The sequence below is a fragment of the Talpa europaea genome (assembly GCF_964194135.1).
Source record: "Talpa europaea genome assembly, chromosome: 1".
Lineage (NCBI taxonomy): Eukaryota > Metazoa > Chordata > Mammalia > Eulipotyphla > Talpidae > Talpa > Talpa europaea.
In genome coordinates this window covers 10,105,865-10,133,689 of record NC_140073.1, presented here as the reverse complement: position 1 = coordinate 10,133,689, position 27,825 = coordinate 10,105,865, and the positions used below count along the sequence as shown (strand labels likewise).

The 27,825-nt window shown below is 47.3% G+C and overlaps 1 protein-coding gene across 1 annotated transcript; it reads right to left on the bottom strand.

The window, feature by feature from the left end:
* Positions 1-23,999: 23,999 nt before the first annotated feature.
* Positions 24,000-24,847, bottom strand: LOC311168440 (olfactory receptor 8H1-like; the record flags this gene model as incomplete). The annotated part of the gene is made up of 2 exons (XM_084229913.1): positions 24,000-24,190; positions 24,343-24,847. 2 exons carry the CDS (start codon positions 24,845-24,847, stop codon positions 24,000-24,002), a joined length of 696 nt encoding a protein of 231 aa, XP_084086039.1.
* Between the last annotated feature and the right edge of the window lie 2,978 nt (positions 24,848-27,825).

The window sequence follows — 27,825 nt, the reverse complement described above, 5'->3', positions numbered from 1 at the left end:
TTATTTTTGGAAATGACCTAAGGAAATGTTTTCAAATTCAGATAAAAATCTTTGTGTAAAATTTTTCACCAACACTTTATTTACAGTAAAATGATTTGAAAGTATCTAAATATAAAACCCCAATATATACAAAATTAAATGTAAAGACTGGACAGATAGAGTAACGCTGAATAGTTTTTAATGCTGTGGAGAGTACTTACAGTGCAGTGTTAAATGATGAAGAAGAATATAAATTTTTAGCGATGATGTAAGCATACTCTCCTTAACCCTTATGTGTGAGTAAAACACAATGTAAACAACAACTGTACACCGAGTGGAATATTATACAGCAGTGCAAATAAAACCCTCAAGCTGCATCCAAAATGTGGACTAGCCTTGCCTTCATACTGTTGAGTGACATTCAAGACAGAAACAGAACATGATTTAATTTATTTAAATATTAAATACCAGACAAATTAAAATCACATTTTAATGGTACATTCAGTGGATATATACCTGGATATGTAGTGAAGAGCAAAGAAAAAAATTAGCGACAGCCATATTGGGGCTTCCTTATGGACGAAGATCATGATATGATGTGACTTTACATTTCTTGACCTATTTAAAGCTCATTTTATAATTCTCAAGCTACTACCTACCTTCTACACAGGCATTCTATTTCACAATTGCAAATATGGGAAAAAAACTAGGAAGGAAACATGCTAAGTCACAAAAGTACTTTTTAATACTGTTCATCCTATTTTATTCTACTCTTCTATAATACACACAACTCCCTATCATTATCAGGACCAGTAATAGAAGCTGATGAAAACTCCATTGGTAAAATTACCTCCTTGCTCCTTGGCAGGGGAAAATTAATTTTTAAAATACTTTTGAATTCCATGTGGTTACAGAAAAACATTTGAGGATGAAACATGGCCTCCTGCTAGTCATGCAGGCGAGCAGCAGCGCTGGGAGTTAATGTCAAGGTCACCTCATTTTTTTTTTTTTTTTTTAGTGAGGGGTTTGGGTTTTTAGCCTGAACCTGTGCTCCGGCTAGCTTTTAAACCCAAATAAACATCTTTTGCCCTTTTTCTTCATTTTTAAATTTAGAAATTTATTCTGTTGAATGCACAGCTGTATATAGCTTTAATTAAAAATAAAGCAGTGAAATCAAGACCGTACTTCAAAATCTGAGCCCTTCCAGCTTCCAAATACAAGAAAGTTGTCTACACCTACGAGAGGAGCAGGACAAAATAATGATATTTCATAAAACAAAATTTTACATAACTGAAAGCTCCTCCTTGTGACTAGTTCATTGCCTTTACAAAAAAAGAAAATAATAGAACAGAAGGGCCTCCCTGGGGGTGCAAGGGGTTAAAACGCTGCACTATAAGCTATCACCAGCAAATGTAGCATGTGTTCGATCCCTGTCTAGGGAGCTGACCCACATGGTGCAGCAGACCTCTCCTGTCTCCCTGCTGCTCCCCTCAGCAATGTGTTTCAGTCAGTCTGCCTGTTCTGTCCCCCACTCTGTCTCTGATGAATCCTCTCATCCCCCATCTTTGGCTTACACCCCAGTTCTTGTATGCATAAATAATATTTTTTAAGAAGATTTATTTATTTATTTATGCACACAAGAACTGGGGTACAGGCCAGAGATGCAGGGGGTGAGAAGATTCACCAGAGACAGAGTGGGGAACAGAACAGGCAGATCTACTGAAATACACTGCTGAGGGGAGCAGTGGGCATGACAGGAGAGGTCTGCCGTGCCATGTGGGACCCTCTCCGGCCAGCAGGGATCGAACCTGCGCTGCAGAGGCTGTAGTCAGCTTCACAGCACTGCGCTCAACCACCTGTGCCACCAGGGGAGGCCCTATTTTAAATACAATTCTTAACAAATACCTCATTTTATTTGCCTGTAGTGTTAGGACCCTCTCCCTTTTGATTTTTAGATTGTAAGAAGTTATGGAAGAATTTCGTCTTTATTTATCCCGCAGGCCCAGAGGTGATCTTTTTTCCAAAGTCCGAGCCCTGAGCCATTGGGCGACAGAGCACCCATCGCCCCAGCAAAGGCGTATATGCACCTTAAAGCAAGCAGGGGGGCAGAGAAGCAGGAGACTTCCAAGAGCTCACCTGGTCATCTGGGACGCACAGTCAGGCCCCTGGCCAGAGAAAGTCCATCAGTCACTCCCTGAAACCTTTAGTCCACCCCCAGGCCTTGTCCCAACATAACTCCAGCTAATGAGCAGGTCACAGTGGGCTGTGGCAGGCGGGCTGGGGCAGGAGGCACGGGCGGGTCTGTGGCAGGCTCCAGGACTCTCAGCCTTTCACTGACAGCATCCACCACAGCGAGACCCTAAAATATCTGCAAGTCATGAAAACAGCAAACAAGGTTGCTTGAATTTCTGGGAAAGATTTTTTTTAAATCATTGCTAAAAATCCCCTTACCTGAAGCTGACATAAAAGCAAGGCTTGGGGCCTCCCTGGTGGTGCAGGGGTTAAGCACCGCACTGTGAAACCATCCGCAGACTCTGCAGCGCTAGATCCATCTGATGGAGGACAAGAATGGAGAGACTGGAAAGGAGGCCTCACAAGACTAAAACCTGACTCACGCAAGGAGGTGGGGGTCAAGGGGAATCACACGACCTTTAACCCAGCTGTGGAGGTCGGACCCTCAGGCGCCAGTGCCTTGCCACAAGGCAGGAGACCTGAGCAGGATCAGATGCTCTAGGGAGTGGAGCACAGGCCTGAGGGGAAGGATATGGAGATTGGGCCCACCCTGGAACCTCTTGTCCCTTTCTAGGGTTGCCTGTTACCCAACATCAGCAACAAGCAGCCACTCCACGGAGGAGTGACCCTCCCAAAGAGAAAAGGACTGTATCGGGGCAGTCTCTGCACAGGCTCGAGGCAGCCCTCCCACTGCCCACCCGTAACTGTGCAGGTGCCTCTTTTCACCAACTCTCTCCCTCTGCAGGGCAGCAGCCTCCTGCCTGCCGTGACCTGTCAAGGCCGCCCGCCTGCAACCATGCAGGCCTCTCTCAGCAAAACCTGTCCCTTTCTTTTTCCTAATAAACCTGCTCTTTAACAATAACTATTGTCTCTGTCCCGTGGAGAAACGTGCCTGGGGGACTCACCAGGTGCCGCTGAAACGGGAGCTCTGGGGACACCTTTGCCAGAGTCAACCCCAGGACTCACACGCACTCTGCAACCTACAACATTTTGATGACCACAAAGGGACTCGTCACGTCATCTGGTGCCAACATCACATGCCCAGCCAGGAAGGTGACCCACAGGGAGCCGCAGACCTCTCCTGTCTCCCTGCTGCTCCCCTCAGCAGTGGATTTCAGTCAGTCCATCTGTTCTGTTCCCCGCTCTGTCTCTGGTGAATCCCTTTACCCCACCCCCGCACCTCTGGCTGCACCCCAGCTCTTGTGTTCATAAGTAAATAAATCTGTAAAAAAAAATAATAAGTAAAATAAAATAAAAGCATGACTAAAACCATCCTTTATCTGCAGATCCTGAAATGGATCCTATTGCAAACATTAAAAAGAAGCTGCTATTCAAAATACATTATGAGAAAAATGAAGGGTCTCGGCTCCACATAGAAGGTTTCTCTTTGCATATCATGGTGCGGCACAATACACCGTAGCCCAGACTCTGACATCCCTGAGTCTGTTCTGTGGTTTGGTGTAATATTCAGCCTTGAGTCGGGAGCCTGTGTTTATCTTTGGGGCTCAGACGGGTCTCCCGGGGACTGCATAAACTTGGGTTTTGTTTCCTGAACCGAGGCTGGCCTCTCTCTGCCTTTGGATGGGTGAGTTCAATAGAGGATCTTCTACTTCCACTTTGACTTTAGTTTTCTGGTTCTATTTCCCTGCTCAGCTTTTTCTTTTTTCTTTCGTTCTTTTTTTTTTTCCTGCATTTTCTTCTCTTTAAATTATATGGGAGATCTTTTTTTAACATTTCTTTCAGGGAAGATCTAGTGTTAGTGGACCACTTCTTCAGCTTTTGTTTGTCTGGGAAGAACATTATTACTCTCTCATCTCCATAGGACAATCCTGCAGGTTAGGATATTTGTGACTCGTATATTTTATCTCTATTCTGAATATGTTATTTCATCCTCTCCTTGCCCTACAGTCCTCCAGAAATGGAGGTTGGGTCCATCCCCACATATGCACAGTCCATGACAGAAACTTGCTAAGAGGTGCTGGGATCTGGACCTCGTCCTGGCACTGTCACCTGAGCATTCTGAAAGGATAACTCACAAAACTAGAGCTGTAGATATCACCTACAAGGCTTTCCATGAAAACCAGCATCAGGCTCATCATCAGTACACTCCACCTACAGACCAGAGAGAGAGATTGGAGAAAGATGAAAATTTCAATAGAAAACAGTTCAATAAATCCAGAAAAGAAAAAAAAAATATTATATAAGGAAAAGAAAGCCAAGATCACCAATTTTCTGGAGCACAAGGACCACAGGGAAAGCTTTGGGTCTGGGGACATTGCAAGAGTCGTGCCTACTGCTGGAGCGCCATGCAAGAAATCCCAGGTCCAGACATGCAAATGAGCCCTCTTACTTTCCTTTTACTTTGTGAAATTAAAGTGTTTATTATTATAAAATAATCTCCTTTGTACTCACTGAGTATTTCTGCTGGGAGAAAAATATGAAAAGAATAGGCCAGGGGCTACCAGCAAACATTTCCATTTTAAAACCATATCAGTGACACATACAGGGCTGCTACCGTATAAGGCCAGATGTGGCATTTACTCTATGAAGCTAATACATTTCCTGCATGTTTGCTTGGGGCATTATTTCATTTCCCTGGAAGTTCCTATAAGATTCAGAATATAGAATATTATTCATTATATGCAAAAATATAATGGGTCTTTATAATGTAAATAAAAATGAGGTTTTAGGGTATCATCACTGTGAATGTTACATTAATCTCAAAGTCTAAAATCCATTTGCCTTATTCACAGAAATTCATGCATTCCACATGGATATAGAATATTGAATTGAATTCTTTCCCCTGTTTAGTGAGATGAGCTCTATAGAATGACCTCATTTTAGTGGATTTATTTCATACTATTGTTCCCAATATGAGTTACTTTGTATTTGGGGCTTTATATGTACCTAGTTGGCCAGAAAACTGAGCAGGCAAAGTATAAGCAGACCAAAAATACCACAAAAACAGCAACAAAAAACCCTCTTACGTTCAGAACAACTGAATAGCAACATTTCTCTATATCAAAGACAAAAAGCTACCTAGAAATTGTTTTTCAACTCCATAATATAGTGATAGCCTGAAATTAATGAGGCAAAAGTAGCTTTCCCAGTTCCTGTGCAGTTATTTTTTTTTTAAGTTGATTTTTTTTTAATAGAGGCATGTTTTATTTATTTATTTGTTTGTTTTGCTTATGCATGCACTGGGTACAGTCAGAAGCATGGGAGGGTGAGAGAATTCACCAGAGCCAGAGCAGGGAGCAGAGCAGGCAGAAGGACCGAAGTACACTGCTGAGGGGAGCAGCGGGCGGCAGGAGAGGTCTGCGCGCCATGTGGGACCCTCCTCCGGTGGCTGGGGAGCAGCCGGGGATCAAACTGGCACTGCAGAGGCCACGGGCAGCTTCGCAACCCAGCGCTCAACCGCTGCGCCACCAGGGAGGCCCTTCCTGTGCAGTTCTGAGTGATCATGTGACTAGTTCTTCCCAATGGAAAGTGAACAGATGTGACAGATGTCACCTCTGGACATGTTAAGAAACTCATGTTCCTTCTCAATGAACTCTTAGTCCACACCCAAAGAATGGATGTGATATGCTATGACATTTTCAAGGATACTTGATCTGTGAGCCAGAGGTTGCTAGTATTCTTGCAAGACCTCGCAAGATAAAACTGGTTCCATCAGAATTGTTTCTTAGAAAGAATCATTTTATAAGAAAAAAATGTTTTATTCTGTTGAACTGTTGTATTTGGATTTAATTATCACCACAATCTTGTGTGTCTTCACTAATCTTTATGATGAATATACTCTCTGTTATTGCTTACAAATCTTTAATTCCAGAGATTTCAGTCTATGTATCTCCCTAGGGGCTCTGTAACTTCATCTGTTTTCATTCGAGTGCACATATTTTGTGGCTATTGCATTGTGTTATCCAATTTACTGCGGAAGGGAGCAGTTGGTCATATAGATTGGTATGAAATGGAATCGTTACTGGAATGATAACCATGACATTAACAATGCCTGTAGATAAGTAGTGATTTTACCACTTCTTAAAAGAACTACATTCCCTTAAATTTATCCCATATTATTTGCTGTGCCCATGAACATTCTCTGACAGGTGTGATGAGACCTCACTTCCTGCCTTCGTTATTCAGACAGTGAAAGTTGTTTCATGGAACACGTGTTTTAGATGAAAAGGAACAGGTAGGAAAGAAAACTATAATGCAAATCTAGACAAATAGCAGGATAGTTGACAGTTGAATGTCTGCAGGAAAAAAATAGTCAATATTTTCTGTGAGGATAGATTGAAATGGGATTAAAGTACCGCTGGATTTTATCTGATGCTCCGTAACAGCACACATTTCTCTCAGACGTAAAAGAAGTATCTGGATGAGTTTGACAACTTAGACTATTCAGTAATCACAAATTCTATCAATTTTTGTATGTAAATATTGATAATTTTCATATAGCTATTGTGGCATTTCAGAAATACGAACACCTTGCTAAATACTGTTGTAATAGATTCAGGTTTGCACAATGATGCGTATGTGCTGACTTCTCTAAAACCTTACCAAATAATGTACACAATTCATGACCATTTTTCTAGACTGAGAAAGATACAACCCTGTGATCTCAAGAAAGATGGTGGCAGAAACACAGAGCGTCCCACTTTTGTGGAAGTGCAGCCATGGGCTGACTTCCAGGCAGGCTTGCCAACCCTACGAGGCCAGAAGCATCGTCAATTATTTGGGTGCTAAGACTCCAATGAAGCAATGAGGAAGGAAAAACACCTGTGAGCATAACCAGAGCCATGTCAAGGAGCCGCCAACATCAGGGTTCTCCACCACGGAGTAGGAGTAACATCTCTATAGTGTCATTAATGGAGATCACTCACTCAGTCATCACTGCAGGGCCTCAGGTCACCTCCAGCAGGTGCTCAGTAAACGGAATTCCTTTCTCCTTCCCTGAGAAGCCCAACTTCTCCTCATTAACAGGGATTTGCGAGGAAGGAGGTAACATCACTTTAAGACATTAGAACGGATAAGAGGCAACATGGATTATCTACAAAATGCCCAGTTCCCAGGGGAATGAGTCACTGTGGCTGACGCAGCCCCTGAAATAGGAGGAATCCTCTTGGCACCAGGTGTCCTAGAAAAAAGATCTCAAGAGCTCAGGAAAGGGCCCTTCTGGTCTCAGATGATCCCCCATGAAGAACTTTGCACCCTCGTTGGTGACAGCGCCCGGCTGCACCTGTGGTGTTTCAGAGGTGGCTCCTTTAGTGACACAGAGAGGGCCACTGCTTTAAATACACTGACTCTCTTAATAATAACCCATTTTAGAAAACCAAAGACTTGCAGCAGGAGTGTGGCAGGCCCTGGGGCTCCTGGTCACTCAAGGCTCAGGAAAGCCTGGATTCTACTCAAGGGAGAGTCTAAAGTCAGCCCATGGGCCTCCCTGGTGGTGCAAGGGGTTAAGAAGCAACCTATGAAGCGATCTGCAGCATCTGCAGCTTGTGTTTGATCCCCAGGCGGCCAGGGAGCTACCCACATGGCACAGCAGACCCCTCCTGACTGGCCAGCGGCTCCCCTCAGCAGTGTACTTCAGTCAATCTGCCTGTTCTGTTCCCCGCTCATACCACTGGCCTGCGGTTCTTGCATGCATAAATAAATCTTTAAAAAATAAATATATATATATATAAAGGCGCCTCCGGAGGCAGTTTCCAGGTGTGAAAGCCCCTTCCAGGCTCGGAATGACCACATCGGCTGCGCGGCAGGGAAGTGACACCTCAGCCCTCAGACATGGGCCCAGGCCCAGCAGGGGCAGCATCCCAGACCCCGTGAGGAAAGCAGAGCCCCAGGCCCACGCGACGCACTGGTCAGACCCTGCGCCGGGGAGACTGGACACGGCTCGGCCTCCTACCTGCTGGACCAGGGGCGGGAGGGGGATGGACCCCAGGAACGTGAACCCGGTCCCCAAACTGCACTGTAGACCGCGGGATGGAAACGCACAGGCCCGCGGGGGGAGGGAGGCCCAGGACCCGCTGGGGCGCCCTTGCGGGCCGCAGTCGGGAGCAAACGCCTCAGGGAGCAGCGGGGCCACGCGCAGGAGGGACCCGGACCCCTGCGTCCTGCCGGCCCCAAAATGAGCCCCAAAGCCCCATTTCTCCACACCCAGCCCGCGCGCTGGGGCCGCCCCAAGCCCTCGCGCCTTCCCTCCCTCGGCCTCACCTGTCCGCTCCCCGCCACCCGCTCCCCAGGTCAAGGGCAGCGGCGCCCCCGCGGGGCTCCTGAAGGACCAGGCTCACCCCAGCAGAACCTCACCCCGAGTCGGGGGCCAGCAGGGCCAGGGGCCGGGCCTGGGCGAGCGAGCATGCGCGGTAGCAGCGCAGGTGCAGCCAGGTGCGCTGGGCGTGGCCGGCCGCGCAGGGGCTCCCGGAAGCCACGCCCACCCGGCCGCAGCGCTGGCGGGAGGGTTCGCAAATAAATACTGAGATGCAGACACATGTCTCCTCCTCGCCCAATACACTGTGACCCTACAGTGTCCGCTAGTCATTAAAATGGCAAACAAGGTTGCCGTTTCTGGGAAAGATTATTTTTTTTTTAAATCATTCTGAAAAATGCCCTTACCTGAAGCTGACATAAAAGCATGACAAGGGACCACCCTGGTGGGCAGGGGTTAAGCACCGCACTGTGAAGCCATCCGCAGCCTCGGGAGCCCCAGTTCCATCCCCAGCCAGGAAGGTGACCCACAGGGCGCCACAGACCTCTCCTGTCTCCCCGCTGCTCCCCTCAGCAGTGGATTTCAGGCAGTCCACCTGTTCCGTTCTCCGCTCTGTCTCTGGTGACTCCTCTCACCCCCACCCCCACACCTCTGGCCCGCACCCCAGCTCTTGTATTCATAAGTAAATCAATCTGTAAAAAAAAAAGTAAAATAAAATAAAGCATGACTAAAAAGTCATTTACCTGCAGATCCTGAAATGGATCCTATTGCAAACATTAAAAAACAGCTGTTATCTGGCCTCCCTGGTGGTGCAGGAGGTTAAGCACCACACTGTGAAGCAATCCGCAGACTTCTGCAAGAGTTCGATCACCTGGCCCGTCAGGAAGCATTCCACATGGCACAGCAGATCTCTCCTGACTCACCCACTGCTCCCCTCAGCAGTGTACTTCAGTCTGCCTGTTCTGTTCCCCACTCTGTCTCTGGTGAGTCCTCTCACTGCCCCCACCCCGGCATCTCTGGCCTGTGCCCCAGCTCTTGTATGCATAAATAAACAAATATTCTTTAAAAAGCAGCTGTTATCAAAATACATTATGAGAAAAATGAAGGCTCTCGGCTCCACATATAACATTTCTCTTTGCACATCATGGTGCAGTACAATACACTGTGGCCCAGACTTTGACATCCCTGAGTCTGTTCTGTGGTTGGTGGTTAGGCCTTGGAGTCAGGCCAAGCTGCAGAGACGGGGGTACTCCCCTGTTATCAGCAGTGATGAATGAATGAGTCAAAAGAAAAAAAGAACACACCCCTGCCAAACTGCAATTACAAACATGTCTCCAATTGAGTTTCCTACCTTGGAAGAATTGATGGAGGGCAAGAGTGAAAAACCTGGAAAGGGAGTGCCCTGAGACCAGAACCTGACTCACACAAGGAGGTGGGGGTAGAGGGCAGTAACACGACCATTAACCCAGTGTAGAAATCAAGGCCCTCGGGCACAGAGCTTTGTCACAAGGCCTAAGGCCCAAGCAGGATGAGATGCTCTAGGGAGTGGAGCACAGGCCTGAGGGTAAAGATAGGGAGATTGGGTCCCTCCTGGAACCCGGGGCCTCTTTCTACTTTTGCCAAGTTATCCAACCTCAGCAACAGACAGGCCACTCCACAGAGGACTGACGCCTCCCAAAGAGAAAAGGACTGTACCCGTGCAGTCTCTGCCCTGGCGAGGGGCAGCTGTCCCCCTGCCCACCCATGACTATGCAGGTGCTATTGTAACAGGGTGGTCCCCAGGAAAGGGGGAGGTTCCAGGTTTCCTGCCCCACCCAAAAGGAGGGTGGAGCAGAGCAGGGAGAAGAAGCTGCAGAGGAGACTGAGGAAGGAAGGACGCAGGATGGACCCAGAAGGAGACCTGGAGGAGGCACATGGAGCAGAGAGACATGTGGAGAAACTGCACCTGCCTTTTGATCGTGGACTGGGTGTCACAGACGGGGGTAAGAGCCCCGTGGGGATGGGACAACGGCGGTTTTTGTCTTGATTTTGCTCTTTCCTCCCAGACTTGTCTGGTTGTTTCTGATGCTTTTCTGTGGGTCCCCACTGGAAGGTGCTTTAGACTTGTGACAGGCTTTGGGGCCTTGCTCTGGGCCAATTCTGCTAGAATGGACTTTTACCCACGAGGGGACGGGTGACTTTGGGTGCTTGATTTAGAAACTATGTTCTTTGTCTTTTCTGTATTCTTCACTAATTGTTTTAAAGTTCCTTCCCTCGAAAGTCTTATTTGTGTTGATGCAGCGGTTGGCAGAACCCATTCAAAGTAGGCAGGTTTGTGGGGTCCGGGGTGCTCCTCCCCTGCCTTGGAACACTTCCTGTCACCAACTCTCTCCCTCCGCAGGGCAAAAGCCTCCTGCCTGCCCATGCCCTCAACCTGCCAGGCCTTCTCCTCACTGACCCCCTCAGCAGAGGCCACTCCCCTCAGGGCTGCCTGCTACCTCACACCACGCACAAAAACCAACTCAAAATGGATTAAAGAACTGGACATGACCTGAAACCATAAAATATATAGAAGGGAATAGAGGAGAAACACTACATGACATGCACCTCAGTGACATCTTTAAAGACACATCACCCAAAGCAGTGATAGTGAAGGAAAGGATACACAGCGGGATGACATCAGGTAAAGACCTCTGAACAGTGAAAGAGACATGAACCCAAACAAAGACACAACACACTGATGGGGAGAAAATTTTCGCACACAACAGTAATGATAAGGGACTGATCACAAAAATCTACAAAGAGCTGACGAGACTCAACAAAATAACGGAGTAAATCACCCCGTCAAAAAATGGGCAGAAGAACTAAAAACAAACTTTTCCAAAGAGGAAATACAAATGGCCAACAGGCATAAGAAAAAATGTTCAGCATCAGGGAAATGTTGCAATCAGGGAAAAATGTTGCAATCAGGGAAATGCAAATCAAAACTACAATGAGATACCATCTGACACCATATTAAATGGCACATATTAAAAACTAGCAACAACTACTACTAATGCTGGCGAGGATGTGGAGAAAAAGGAACTCTCCTGCACTGCTGGTGGGAGTGCACACTGGGGCAACCACTATGGAGAGCTGTGTGGAGGTTTCTTAAACTACTAAACATAGAGCTTCCATATGATCCAGCAATTCCACTCCTAGGAATCTACCCAAAAGACACAAAAACATTAATTCAAAGGACACCTGCACCCCTATGGTTAATGCAGGAGTATTTACAATAGGGAAAACCTGGAAGCAACCCAAAAGGGATCATGCTCAGCGAATAAGCCAGAAAGAAAAAGAAAAACACCGGATGGTCTCACTCATAGCAGGAATCTAGAAAACCCAAATAAGGGACCAGGAAAAAGACTAATTATAATAAAGTAAAAAGCAAAATCAACAGGCAACTATAAGCCAGAGACACCCTGGGGTGGGGGGAGAGAAGGGATAGGATCCAAACAAGGGGGTGGGAATTTTACAGGGACTATAACCAAGATGCATACATTGTGCAAAGATGAAAATGATGTAAAAATATATAAAATAAAAAAAAATTTAAAAACCTTCAATTTAAGCCAAAAAAAAAAAAAAAAACCCACAATTGCTTTCCAACGAGGCACCCAGAGCCACCCCTACCCTGCGGTGAATCCCCCGACAGGGGCCCCCCCAGGCCGCAGAGGCCGGAGCTGCCCTTCTGAGGCCCCAGCGGGCAGGGCCTGGCAAGGGGGGGCGGGACTGGCTGAAGGAGAGGGAGCGAGATCCGAGCACCCCCAAGGGAAGGGCCCCGCGGCCGCCGTCCCAGCCTCCTGGACACGCTGACCTGTCCCGCGGCCCCGGAGGCAGGTGGGGGACACCAGCGCCCCCGCCGGAGCCCCCTGCCCGCCCTGAGCCCCAAGGTGGGGACCCTGACCCGGCCCCCGCCTCTCCGCGGCTCCCCCGCCAGAGGCTGCTCTGGCTGCGGCGACCCTGCGCTGCGACCCAGGGCAGTGCTGGTGGGGGAGGCCGGGGCGCCCGTGTCCCTCCCCCCCCCCCCCCCCCCCCCCGCTGCTGCTGCGGTGCGTCTCTGGCAGCCCGAGCCCCGCAGCCTGGGTGGGACAGGCGCCTCCCTCTGCGCCCCTTGGGGTGGGGAGCCGGGCTGGGGGGTGCTCAGACCTTCTGGGCCAGCCGCTGGGGGCCTCGCCTGTCCTGCTGCTCCCCGCGGCCCTCCAGGCGCTCCTCCTGGCAGCTTCTCTGGGGGCTCCCTGCCCACTGGCTGCGCTGGTAACCCGCAGACGCTGGGGGACTGGGGGGAGGCAGCAGCTGCCCTCCTTTACCGCGTCTTGTTCCACCCCAGGCCTGCACCCCAGCTCTGCTGTCTGCGGGGAGTTGTTCTGGGCATGGCTGGGGTCTCCCCCGTCCCTGGGCTCTCCCCCTGGATGGCTGCAGCTCCTCACTCTCCGTCCAGTCCTGACACCCACAGATGTCTCCAAACATGGTCAGCCACCCCTGGTCTAATTGAAGGGGTGTCCCTCACCAGATTGGGTGACGGCACTCGCATGGGGTCCCACAGGACAATGCATGAGCCAAGCACATGGGCATGAATGCGTGTGTGAGCTGCTGGCGGCCATGGCTCTCCTGACTAGAAACACTCAGTGACCCGCAGTGACCAGTCCCCTCAGTGACCAGTCCCTGCGGCTACCGTTCCCAGGCGTCTTGTTCAGCATTTATTTATTTTTTAAACATTTATTTATTTATTTATTTATTTATACAAGCACTGGGTACAGTCAGAAGCGCGGGAGGGTGAGAGAATTCACCAGAGCCAGAGCGGGGAGCAGAGCAGGCAGAAGGACCAAAGTACACTGTTGAGGGGAGCAGCGGGCGGCAGAAGAGGTCTGCGTGCCATGAGGCCGGGGGGGGGGGGGGGGGGCAGCCGGGGATCGAACCGGCGTTGCAGAGGCTGCGGGCAGCTTCGCAACCCAGCACTCAACCGCTGCGCCACCAGAGAGGCCCTTGTTCAGCATTTAGAACATAAAACACACTCCTTTCTGGAACAGAAAGTAGAACTCCGATAGATTATCAATAAATGATGGGGGCGCTCAGCCTCCAGGCACCGCCCTGGGGGTGGCCAAGGCCAAGCAGCCATGCACCCCAGCTGTGCCCGGAGACTCCAGGTTCCCAAGGACAAGTGGCCAAAGTGCTTCGCATCTTAGCAGCAGTGTGGGATGCAGCTTATTCTGTCTGTTAACTAATATCTGATGCACCTGCCACAGGACCCAGCGACCCCACTCCTAGGACACCGACACACTGATCTGAAGGAAACCTGCGCCTGGATGTTCACTGCGGCACCATGAACAAGAGCCGAGTAATGGAAACTCCTCAAATGCCCCCAAACAGATGAACGGATCAAAATGTGGACTCTATACACCATGGAATACTACTCAGCCATCAAAAAGATAAACTCATGCCTCTCATAGCATCATAGATGGAGCAGGAAGGGAAGGTGCTCAGTGAGATACATCAGAAGGAAAGACATAATCAGATGGTTTCATTTACAGGTGGAATGTAGGGAAACTGAATAAAAGATCAGGAAAAAACACAAAACTGGGAGGCACCCAAAGGTCTGAGGCACACGGCATTGGAGAGGGAGGGGGTCAAAACAGGGGAGGGAAGGTCACAAGGGACTACGCTGACATTGATGGTTCACGGGTGCTGTGGTGGGGGGAGGGGGAAGTCAAATATTCTCCAAAAATAAACAATGATGAAGAAAATTAAAAAAAAATAACAAATACAGCAGAGGGGCTCGATAGCATTAATAGCCAGTGATGGGAAGAACCTAAGAAATTGACTGCAAAATAGAAAACAAAATAGCATAGAGAAGAAAGAATTTGAAAAAACGAGTATGTGAGGGTGTTTACAGTATTACCAGAGCTTGATCTAAGTTCAGTTCACACTGCCTTCATCCTCAGCGCGGCTCAGTACCGGACAGTGACAACAGCTGTGGCCCAAATTCTATTGTCGACAGGTGCAGCGGCCTCATGTGTCTGGTGGCCTGATGTCTGCGGGGTAAGTGCGTGGAGCCCGGGGGAGAGGTGCTCTGCCAGTTCCGAGGAGGAGCCCAGACCCACGTCCTGACAAGAGGCGACAGGGACATAGGAGCCCACTAGCTCTGAGGCTCCCAGATCCAGCCTCGGGAATCCCGCCAAGGTCGCATGAGCTGCAGCGGCCAGAGAGGAAGGTGAAGAGGACAGGACGGGGTCACAGTCCCATGACCCCCACAGTGACCTCCCCTGGCTTTGGGCAGTGCCTGCGAGTCCTCTCTGCAAGTCCCCCCTCCAGGGTCTTGGGGGGGGGGAGAGAGGATATGCCTGACTTGCCCTCAGGCTCCTGAGTTCTGGGGACTTGCAGTGGGGGTCTCCGCAGCCTCCCGTGAATGTCCTGAAAGGACCTGCCGGAACAACGTGCCTGAGCCACAGGGGTCTCTGTCCCCCCTACCCCTGCCTCTTTCAGTCCTTCCCACGCTGCAGAGTGATGCCCAGACCCACTGTGGGAACATCCCCCAGGGCAAACACCTGCCCAAGATGGAGGCTTCTGCACGGGAGTCTCCAGCTCGCCAGGGGAGGGTCCACGGGAACATGTAAGAGGAGATCCCAGCAGGCTGCACCTCCATGCACCCCTCTACCTGCAAGGGAGCAGAATACGCCCCCCACCCCATGCCGCTGTGGCCCAAGATTCAGTGCAGGACAGGCCCTCGACAAAAAGCTGGGTCAAGAACACTGACCCCTACCCCCCCCCCAAAGCAGGAGCTGAATCTCCCCCTGCCCAGGGCTGCCCGAGGTGGGGGAGCTCACAGGGGTCTGCGGGTCCATCTCCCCTGCCGGGGCCGGTGCCTCAACCTCTCCCGGCTGCTGTCCCCCCAGAGCCTCCCCTGGCCCAAGGGCGGTGCCCACTGTGGTCCGAGGACCCCCGAAACCTGCTCGTGTCTCCCTGGAGAGATGTGTGTGGGGACGGGACACCTGACGCCACCCACTATTAAAAATTCCTCCCCGTTTCTCCGTGCACGTCCCAGTTTGGGGGGCGGGCTCCCCCGACTCACCAGCAGTTTCCTTCCCACAGGATGTTCCTGAGGCCGCAGGGGCTGGACACGGAGCACCGGCGCCGCCTCCCGCCCAGGACGGCGAGCAGCGTCTGAAAGATGAGAACGATTTGCATTTTCCCAGCAAAGAAGTCGCCGAGCAGATCTCGGGACCAGGCTCCGGCCCACTGGACGCAGGTCCCCCTCGCCGGGCTGCCCCCGAGGCGGCGAGCCTCAGCGTCCACCCGGCGGAGCCCCGGCCGGGGCGCTCCAAGGCGGACCCTGACTTTCCAGGGCCCCCGCCCCGGCTCTGGCGAGAACTGCTTCTGAGCCACAGATGGGGAGACAGCAGGAAGGAGGGGGCCAAGGCCAAAGTCGGAACATGTCTTTAAAAATCGTTTTATGATGGAAAAACTTTTTCACCCATGTGTGAAAGTCTGGAGAGTACAGACATACTGAAAGGGAAATCAAGGCCCCCCACAGTCACAGGGAAACGCGCCGTTTTGTGTCTCGTTTTTATGCCTTTTTTGTTTTGTGTCCCGCGGACACGAATGTATTTGCAAAAGCGACGAAGGACTCGGAGCAGCTGCGGCCCGTTCCAGAGGCGGCGCGTGGACCCCGGAGGCCACCCGGGCGCGGCCAGTGCGGGCTCAGGGGGACCAGGCAGGAACCTCCATCCCTGTGGACTTTCTGATCATTCTCACGGCACATACCCTGGGAGAGACAACTCAGTCTCTACTTTATTACTCTTCAGAACATGCTTCTCTGTGGAAGATGAGTTTGCTTGTTTGTTCACACTTCCCCACTCCATGTTCAAAACGTATACATGTATATGCGTGTGTGTGTGTGTGTGTGTATATATATTCCAGTTATATATAAAGCCCGGCAACCTTTGATACTCTATACTTGTATAGGTTATGCATTTCCTGTCTCCAGAAACAAAAAATAATAAGCAATATAGCTGCTCACCACCTTAACTTTGTGAGAAAGGATAATTTCATTTTATTGTCAAAATGGATTATGGTTACATACTTCCAACTCATGAAAAATAACCTTCTTTCTGAAAAATGTTTCTAAGTTTTCTCTCTATAGTAATACATATAAGAGAGAGGTGCTGGACTATTGAAATGATTTCAAATGAAAAAGGGATGATGTGTGCCTGGATCTCCACATTTCATCCTTTGTAAACCCAGATGTCATGAAAGGTGAGAACAATTCCCTGACCTTGAATTGCATGTCCGCTTTGAGAAAATAACTTTTATTCTGACATTTAATATAGTTGATTCCTATTGTACTGCACTTACATTAAAGAGAAATTATATCTTTAAAACAAAAGAATGAAAACATTTTCATAATGTCTAAAAGTTGTATATCTTCTTGAAAGTAGAATAAATGAGTGAATTAGTCAGTCAGGACTGGTCATTAGCTTCCACCTTGTCTTAACATTTACTTCTCACTGCTTTTTGTTTGATTTTAAGAAATAAATAGAACACATAAAACTCTGTTGATATCCACTTTATCTGAAAAATACAAGCTATAAGAGAACAGAAAGCAGCCCTGGTCAAGGACACAGGCCATGAAAAAAGTTCTAAAGAAGAGAAAGTCATTTTCAGAGGGCCCACAACTGGACAGAGCACGCTTTGATCTTATGGGAACCGTATGCAAATCTTATTAGACAAGCACAGAAATGATCATTCCAGAAGAGTTTCCCTGGGTGTTGACTTTCTTTTTACCCCATTTATTCTCCCACAAACATAAGACATTCCAAGAATGAAATACAATATGAATAATATCAACCCTGAGATCACCCATTTGCAATTTCTATAACAACAATTAAAAATCACACATTTAAGCAGGAAGAAGAATACATGCAATTCTAATCACAATATTTTTGATTAAAGATTAAGTACACAGAGAACTGCATTTCTTCACAAATGAGCAAAGGGAAAGAAAAACACAGCAACAAGATGAATTTTTTTTTTTATACAGGAGCTGGGGTACAGGCCGAGGTGCAAGAGGGTGAGAGGATTCACCAGAGGCAAAGCAGGGAGCAGAACAGGCAAACGACAGAAACACACTGCTGAGGGGAGCAGCAGGCATGACAGGAGAGGTCTGCCGCACCATATGGGACCCTGGCCGGCCTGCGGGGATCGAACCCACACTGCAGAGGCTGCGGACAGCCCCACAGCACAGTGCTTAACCTGCTGGGCCACCAGGGAGGCCCAACAAGATGAATTTTACACAGTTATCTTACAAGTACAATAGCAAAAAAAAAAAAAGAGGAAAACAGGAAATGTTAGGCAGTATAGAGATGAATGAAGTGTGATGGATGATTTTCAAGAGAAACAAAATGAAATTGCAGGCTAAAACAACCCACTCTCTCAGAAATTCTCCCAAACTACTCTTTTGAAACAGGAGTGATAAAGTCATAGAAAGTGATGCAAAGATTATTTATGAACAGAATGAAGATGTGAATGCTATTGTACAACTGACAAACATGATCAGGAGGAGAAAACAACAGAATTAAAACATCGAGATGAATCAGACATTGAGAATCTGTTTGATAAAAATCTCCTACTGTTTCGAGGACAAAAATACAAATTAACTAAAGACATAAAACGAAATTGTAATTAGGGAACATAACAAATGGAAAATCAATGTGAAAACTGTTGTTGTGCCTGTACAAGAGAAGAAAAACAAAAAGCAAAGTGAAAGTCTCCCTGGTGGCGTAAGGGGTTAAGCACCGCATTGTAAAGCAATCCTCAGCCTCTGCAGCATGAGTTCAATCCCCCGGCTGGCCAAGAAGAAACCCACATGGCGCAGCAGACCTCTCCTGTCTCGCCTCAGCAGTGCATTTCAGTCAGCCTGCCTGTTCTGTTCTGTTCTGTTCTGTTCCCCACTCTGTCTCTGGTGAATCCTCTCACTCCCCCGCACCTCTGACCTGCACCCCAGCTCTTGTATGCATAAATAAATATTTAAAAAAAGCACAGTGAAAACACTGGATAGATGATTGATTGATTGATGATAGATAGTGGAGGGGTGGATAGATTGATCGATCATAGGTTGATTGATCAACAGAGTTAGAGATATAGAGAGATAAATTTGGTAGAGTTTAAAAAAAAATTCTTCTGAATTTCCAGAGTTCAGAAAACCCTGTTCAATTGTAAAGCAATACATAAAGTCACACTTTCTTGGAAATATCACAAGTGAAAGGGACAGGTTCTGCAGATTTCTGAAGAAGGAAAGATTGAGATTGATTATATGAAAGCAAGTTATTATTCAAGACTAAAGAAGAGAAAAAAGTACAATTTTAAACATTAAGTGGAAATTTAACATTATTTAAAGATTGGTACATCCCAATAATGATAATAGAATTGGTGAAGCAATTTAGAGTACAATACATTTAGAAATAGAACAATTTTTAAATAATGTACAATGTTTTGCTTTCAAAACTGAATTTTTACTAAAAATAATGATTCGACTAACATTACGGGCTAAAAGTAAAGTTTAAGACTTTGCTAAAAAAAAAGAAACCAAGAAAGATTTAGATGGGTTTGGAGATTGAAGAGGGGTTAGAAAACCCTAGGTGTCTTTTTCCTAATTACTTTAAAAATGCCATTGCTGGGCCTCCCCTGGTGGCACAGGCAGTTGAGCGCCTCACTGTGAAGCTGTCTGCAGCCTCTGCAGCACCGGTTCTATTCCAGCCGGCTGGTGAGGGTCTCACAAGGCATGGCAGACCTCTCCTGTCGCACCTGCTGCTCCCCTCAGCAGTGTATTTCATCAGTATGCCTGTTCTGTTCCCCACTCTGTCTCTCGTGAGTCCTTCCACCCCCTGCTTCTCTGGCCTGTACCCCAGATCTTGTGTGCATAAATAAATCTTCTAAAAAAATAATCTAAAAAAACACCAATTATTCAAAGCAATAAAGCACAGCAATGGTACCATGACTCCAAATGTCAACAGTAATGTCCAGTTTGGGGAGCAAAAGGATCAGAGTGTGGTGGCAGGGAGTACTGGCTACCTCACTGCACACACATGGATTTACAGCCTGGGGAAGGATTTGGCCAGAAGTCAAGTCATATGTATTTCCTCTGTAGATGTTCAATAGCATAATAAAAACTAAACTCCCTATTTTCTACTTACAACTGAGATTCAACCAATGATACCTATAAGTTTTTGACATTTTTAAAAGACCACAATAAATTTTAAAAAGGCTGTGTGTATAGCCCAGTCCCTGGCAGACTGCAGGCACTTAGCTAACCCTTGTTCACTGTCTTGAGTGTTCATAGTATTTTCTATCATGGAAAAGAATACACATCCTCCTGTGCTGACATAACTGCTAAAAAAAAATAGTTATGTACAGACATCATCATTAAATTAAAGTCTACTTATTCAGATGTGGATACTTTATTAAAACCCAAAGGATTGTTCTCAGAAGTGTCTATAAAGGCACACCCCATCCTGCTTGCTTTGCTTTATCAGATACTGCTTTTCACAAATTGAAGGTGTGTGGCAACCTGGACTGGGGTAAGTCCAGCAGCACCATTTTCCAAAAAATGTATGCTCACCTCATGTCTCAGTGATATCTAATTAGGGTATTTTCTTGTTAGACAAAATACTATTGCATACTTAATAGACTACACTATAGAGCAAACAATGTTCATTCACACCAGGAAACCAACAAAAAAGTAATGCCTTGATTTATGCAATATTAGGTTTGTTGTGATATTCTGGAAATGAACCAACAATATCTCCAAGGTGTGCCTGTACTACCTTTTATTTGGTGCAGTGTAAGTACACCTATTAAAGCAAAGAAATTCATTTTGCTCAGTCTGCTGTTTGGAGCTGGCCCTACGCCCACTATGGCAAACCTAATAAAGACAGATGATCACAGCCTGTGCTTGGATAGAGAAACGCTTGTCACAAAATGCTTAAGAACATGTATCATGATGATATAGACCTATTTTTATCTCCAGAGAATTGTTTTGTATTTTGTTTATATCCAAAGGACAATTTAAAACTGAAGGTAAGTACAGGACAGTGCACAGACACCAGCAGGCAGAAAGAGCTGCAAACCAAAAGGTTTGTGCAAAGAAACACCTGCACAGTCAGAGGCAGAGAGAGAGCTGCCTCACTCTCCAGGGCATTTTGTTAAAGTAGGACATACATCTTCACACTCAACTTCACATTCGGTTCATTGTAATGACAAAAATAATTGAGATCATTTCAGAGAATGGATGTGTGCTCTTCGATACTGAAAGAGAATTACTAAGAGTGATATGCAAGAATCTAAACTTTAGAACTATGCAAATAATCTTTTTTAAATCTAATCACAAAATGACACAAATTCACTGAGAAACTTGTCAACAGAGGAAGCATGAATAACAAAACAATCACCATGAATACCAACATCATGAGGACACCAGTCACTGCTTCTAGTATGTTTCCCACTTGTATAGACGAGATAGATCAAATCCATAACAATTAAAGGGGGGAGGTCTTATCCTGAATACTACTGCAGGCACTGCTGAGGCATCCCTGTCTTATCGATTGTTCTAGATCTCCAGGAATTCCCTCTGGTAGGTACAGCACCTAGCCTGCTGTATGGGAATCATTACAGAAAGGGCTATTTTGAAATGCAGTCTCTTATGAGTAGCAACCACATTTGGGACTAGAGCTACTTCTAAAACTATTAAGGAAATCGCGTGCAACATTAAAGACAGCATCTGCATGTAATACAGTGATACATTAAACTTTTAGTTTAACCTGAGGCTCTTTCCTTATGGAGGAGGAAGCCTCCTGAGGATGGACAGGGTCGCGCCCAGTCCTCCCCTCCCCCTGGCCTTGAGGGGGTTTACAGCTTAGCCTCATTTGACAAACTCTGATTCGGCCAAAAATATGGAGTCCAAAAACCCCTGACCTTTGTCCTTATTTGTATGATCTTAACACAAGTTTCTTGTCTCTTTTGGACCTTAGGATTCTTAACTACGGAGTAGGAACAGTGTCTTTATGGTGTCATCAGTGAGATTGCATAACTTAAGTAAAGAACTTGTTGCACAGGGTCAAGTAATCTCCAGCAAGTGCTCAATAAACATGGATTTCTTTCCCCTCCCCTGACCTGTTCAACTTCTCTCCAAAGCAAGCATAAAAGGATTTATGACAAAGGAGGTAATATCAGTTTAACAGATTATAAATATTAAACAGTAAAGCATCTACAAAATGTCCACTTCCCAAGGGAATGAGTGATTGTGGCTTATTCACATGCTGAAACAGGAGGGATCCTCGTAGGGCCAGGTATCAGTAGAGAACAGACCCCAAGAGCCTAGGAATGGGCCCTTCAGTGTCTCAGATGATTCCCCATGAAGGACCTTCCATCTGCATTGGTGATAGCGCCCAGCTGTCCCTGCTGTGGGAATCTTCGGGGTGACCTTTAGTGATACAGAGATGGCCACAGGTTTCAATACACTGAATCGGTGAACACAAACCCATTTTTGAAAACCAAACATTGTAGCCAGAGTGTGGCAGCCGTGTGGCTCTTGGTCACTCAAGGCTCAGGACAGCCTGGTTCTAGTCAAGGGGAGTCTAAAGTCGCCTCATGAGGCAGTTTCCAGTGTCAAAGCCCCCTTCAAGGCTCTGAATGGCCACATCACCTGCACGACAGGTAGTGATGCCTCAGACCCCAAACGTGGGCCCAGGCCCAGCACGGGCAGCATCTCAGACCCCGTGAGAAATGCAGAGCCCCAGGCACCACGCAACCCACTGGGTCAGAACCTGCACCCCGGGAGACTGGGACTCGACTCTGCCCTCCTGCTGCCAGACCTGGCGTGGGGAGGGGAACGTTAGCCCCAGAAAAGTGTACAATGCATTCCCCAAATTATATTCTAGGCCACAGAAATAAAACACACAGATCAACGGAACAGAACGGGGAGCCCAGAAAACCCAGCCGGGGGTGATCAGTGCAGCAGGGAGGAGCCACGAGCAAACACGGGGACGCGCTCTCATTCAGGGGCGCCGGGCACCCCCAGGTCACACTCAGGAAGGTCCTGACCCCCATGTTACTCCAGGACCCGAAATGGCCCGCGCAGACTCCCCACAGCCCGCCCGCCCGCCCGGGTCCCCCGACTCACCGCTCTGCAGGCACCGCCGGCGGGAGACGTCCTCGCCCCCCCTCGCTCTGGGGCGGCTCCTGAAGAAGCCGGGTCCCGCGGGCAGGGACTTCACCCCACGTCCGGAGAAGCGGTGCCAAGGCGAGCCCGGGCCCGGGGAGGCAGGAGCCAGTGTTGGGGCGGGGCGGGGCGGGGCTGCGGGGGGCGGGGGTGTAGGGGGGCGCTCCAGACCCGGGGGCAAGCGGGTCGGCCCCGGGGTGCTCACGGGGGCGCCCCCGCCCGTCCTGCTGCGGCTGAAGTTCAGAGAATCAAGCGGACGCGGAGGCGAAGAGACCACGTCTCTGAACATGCTGTGAACCTAGAGTTTCCGCAGCCAGTAAAACAGCAGATCGTGTCCACGTGCATCACAGACACGCGGGGGACACCCCGGCGCCGCCCGCCCCGGCCCCGCCCGCCAAGGCCTCGCCCGCCCCAGCGCCTCCTCCTGATTCCCCGCGAGGCCGCTTTTCCCCGCCTCACCACCAGGCGGCGCACGCTCCCCCCGCCTGTGCTTTCCCCCCGCGGGGCTTCTCCTTCCTCCGCCTGCGGGCCGGCTCCGCCGGGGCGGGTGCTCCTGGCTTCCATGTCTTCGCCACTTCCGTTCCCGCCGCCGCTCTCGCGTCAGCGAGCAGTACGTGACGTGAACGCGCAGAGGGCGGTGCAAGGCCGAGGAAGGAGAGGCTCGTGGGGGAAGCCAGGGGCGGAGCAGCGGCGCGCGCCGCCTGGTGGCGCGGAGGGGCGGTGCGGCCGAGGAGAGACCTGGGCGGGCGGAGGCGCAGGGGCGGTGGGAGGCGCAGGGGCTCGGAGCCGAGGCCGAGGGCGGGTCAGCCGGGCTGGGGGTGGGGTAGGATGCACCACGGAGAGTCGTGGGGGGCCCGCGCAGAGGGGGAGCAGGAAGCGGGAGTGTATGACGTCAGAGCCCTGAAGATGGGGAGACAGAATGACGTGGAGGCAAAAACCCGCTGACATAGCGATTCTCGCGCATTCGGGGAAGAGAACAAGGTGGTGTCGCGCTTCTGGACTGAGCTGCCAGCATTTGGGATGTTACACGTGTGTGTGTGAGTCTGCATTAAAAGGAGGACTCATTTCAGGTTTTGAGACGTGACCTGAGGAGACGCTTACACACACACACACACACACACACACACACACACACACTCACCCCTGGAGCTAGGAATGCCCCCATGTCCCATGGCGCCAGAAACCCCCGGGACCCTCGACCCCCTGGACATCACTATCTCAAGTGCCTGGAAACCTCTCTCTTCTGCAGGAGTCTAAGGACACTTTCACTTTCACTTCTTTGTTGCGAAAACTAAAAATGAGGGGATTCAACATGGGGGTCACGATAGTGTTTTACACTATCGTGTTTTACACAGACGCCATCTGATCCCTTCCCAAGGAGTAGGATGTTCTTGGTCTTAAGTAACTGAAGATCATAGTGCTATAAAAGATGGTGACTGCCACCACATGCGAGCCACAGGTGGAGAAGGCTTTTTTCTTTCCTGAAGTGGATTTAATTTTCAGGATGGCAGAGAGAATGGACACATAGGAAAATGATACTGTGATTAGAGACCCCAGAGTGGTGCAGAATGGTGCAGCCCCCAACAACAACAACAAAAAATCATGATTTCAATGTCCTGGGTTTCAGTGCAAGACAGAGCTACAAGAGGGAATGCATCACAGAAAATATGAGGGATTTCATTGGAGTTACAGAAGGTCAATTTATTCATGCTAAACAGAGAGACTAAACAGTCTGTGACACCTACTAAATAGGGCCGAAACACCAGGGACCAGCAGCGTCTTGTGGACATAACAACAGGGTAGTGGAGAGGATTGCAGATGGCTACATAGCGATCATAGGCCAGGGAGGAGAGAAGAACACATTCAGCGGCAACAAAGAAGACAAAAATGTACTGTTGAGTGAAGCAAGTCATGTATGAAATATTCTTGTTTGAGGTCAGTAAGTTATATAAGGTTCTAGGTGAGATGACAGATGAGTAACTGAGGTCAATGAAAGACAGGTGACTGAGGAAGAAATACATGGGGGTATGAAGCTGGGCATCAAGGCGCATGAGCAGTATCATCCCTGCATTCCCCAGCACAGTGACCAGGTATATCAGGAGAAAGAGCACACTGAGCACGAGCTCCATGACTTCAGCATCTGTAAATCCAAAAAGGATGAAGTAAGGCACATCTGTATTATTTCTTCTATGCATTGTTCTCCACTGTTTTTACCTGTTGAGAAGTTAAAGTTGATACTTAGTAGATGTAACATCATAAATGTTTAGGTACCTATGAATATTATGACATGTATATATATATATATAATATGACACACATATGATATATGTATGTTATGGCATATATGTAATATTGTGGCATATACACACATATATATATAAAACAGTTAAATGTTTCCAGGTTGATATTAATGAGTGGTTTACAGAATATATGATTGAAAAAAATACAATTTGATCGCCAATCTGGGTAAAAGTTGATTACAGTTCATGATGTAATAAAACCAGATATATAAATTAATTGGAAAGAAACTGACACTGTTATGAATGATTTCTTTTTTAACACATTTATTTCAGATAAAAATATTTTTTGATTAGTGTTGCTTATCCATTTTTTATATGAGGTTTAGATAGGAAATTTAACAAATTTATCCTGAGTCAGAAGTGCTAAATGATGATATTGTGATTTTACAAGATTGACTGCAGAGAGCATTGGCAGCAATGTAAACACAGCTTGTTGTCCAGGGACCACAGATAATGTCCAAATTCCTGAGTCATCAGCATGCTGGTTTCTAAGGAGGCATTTTTCCTATTTTGTTTCTTCATCCAGACATGGGCAATAAATCCACCCATTATTTCTGGGAATATATGAAGTGGGCACACAAATTTATCAAAACTGCACTTAAATTCAGGAATGATGAGATGAACACCATTCAGAGTTAAACTACGGCGGTCTGGTTGTTTTGTCTCTTCCCACAATTGAGCCTCAGCACAGCTGTATGGGTCTCCCTGATGAGCTGGTGCCCACTCAGCTTTGCCTTGGTTTTCCTCTGACCCTCCCACATGTGATACCCTTGCAGAGCCCACAACTTCTCAGTGTTCAGGCCAACCACCAAGGAATAGAAAGCAGCCCTACTGTGTGCATATATAGCCTTGCTTCCAACAGACCATATTTGCATTGTAAGGTTATGAGTCCTTAAAACTTATTTTGAAGTGGCAGAGGTCCTTCATTCCAGTTTCCATAAGATTAATATCATTCTATATAATATCAGTGTGGTGATTATTTTTATTTTGTGAAGACCCTATTGACGCCAACTGAAAAGTCTCTTTAAAACACAGAGTAATCTAAAGGGATTTCCCTAAAGATGAATTTAAAAATAAATAATACTTCAGCACTACTAGGTAGAGTTAGCTCTTTCCTCAATGTATCTCTTGCAATTTGTTTGCATTTTTTTAAATTCAGAATGTTCTTCACAAACTTAATCGTATGATTCCTTCCCTGAATATTTCTCTTTGTGAGATGTCTTTCACTATATTGTCATGGCAATATATGGCAATTCAACTTCTTTACATCTCCTTATATTCTTTCTTTCGTAAATGCATCCACTGCAAATCTCACCACATACATAAGGTGCACTTAAATTTCCTTAACTTATATTTGACTTATTTCTAATTTAGTGTAGAATCTAGACCAATGTCTGAGATGTTGTTATTCATACATTTTCCCTAAATGAATAAATATTTATTGTATCATGTTCAGATCCCTGAAGTGCTAACTCTATTGGAGTGCAACTAGTCAAATGTACACAATCACATGACAAATTTATTCAAGGGGTCACCATTACAAAAAGGTAGGCATACAGTTCAATTGGCATCAAAGGGTGGAAGGGTCTGAGCCTTTTGGCAAGTTCTGGGAGCCTGGTAAGGCAGAGCAGGAGTGACTCAGCACAGGGAGTGTCTGGCAGCTGCCTGCAGGAAAGGGAACATCACAATTCCAAATGAGAGTGCCAGCTGGATCTCACCAAAATCTGGAGAAAACTTTAAGATGGTGACATGCATGAGATGCACAGGGATTCCATGTTGGTTTAATTCCCTTACCTATATTTTGGCCACTTTTAAGAGAAATGATATCAAGACCATCTGTTAATTTGGTTTGCACAGTGACTCTCAGGACCACTATTTTTTAACCTGACCTTGTTACACATTGTCTGCTTACCAATAAATGTCTTACTAAACAAGTGGCTCTTTTTTAACTGAGAAGTGATGTTGCTCTATCTCAAATTGGTTCCACATCACCATCATTAGGGTCAATTACAGTATCAATGCATATAATATCTCAGTAAGTCAGACTCATCACAGTTTCAATACATATGGTGATACTATACATAGGGAACTGTCAAAAACATTTCATGTAATTCAACTAAGGTGCACGTTTATGTGTTGCCACATAATCTGAATTTATTACCAATTATTAGCTCCACAACTTTCTCCATTAAAGTACAAGAGAACCATGAGTCTGTTTCAATAATTTACTTGTAAAGAGCATAACAGAACTTAGAACCCAGTAGACAGGAAATGGTTTGTAAATATACAAAATTTCAACAAGTTAGGGTTGACTGAATCTATTAACATGTCACAGAAAGGTTTAAGTGTTTAGCAGGTGGAAACCAAAGTGATTTTTGGCCTCCCTGGTGGTGCAGCGGGATGAATTCAGCGCTGTGAGGCTGTCTGCAGCCTCTTCAGCGTGGGTTCAATTCCCAGCCTGCCAGGAAGATGCCTACATGGCAGGGCAGATCTCTCCTGTCTCTCCCACTGCTCCCCTCAGCAGTGTTTTCTTGTCCATTTGCCAGTTCTTCCCCCCACTCTGTCTCTGGTGGATTCTCTCTCTCTCCTGCACCTCTGGCTGGTATCCCAGTTTTTATATACATAAAATAAAACTTTAAGGAAAAAAAAGTAAAGAAAACAAAGTGATTTTACTGCATTCAGAGTTCTAATCAATGGACTGACTATACTTCAAATCCACACCATGGGATCTAGGTGCCTCATATACCAAGAATACATTCATCTAACAATGTTTCAATGACAAGGAATTGAAGTTTAAACTTGCAAGTGAATTAGAAAGCTGCATAAAACACATAACAAACACCAGAAATTTTGCTAATATATGCAATATATAT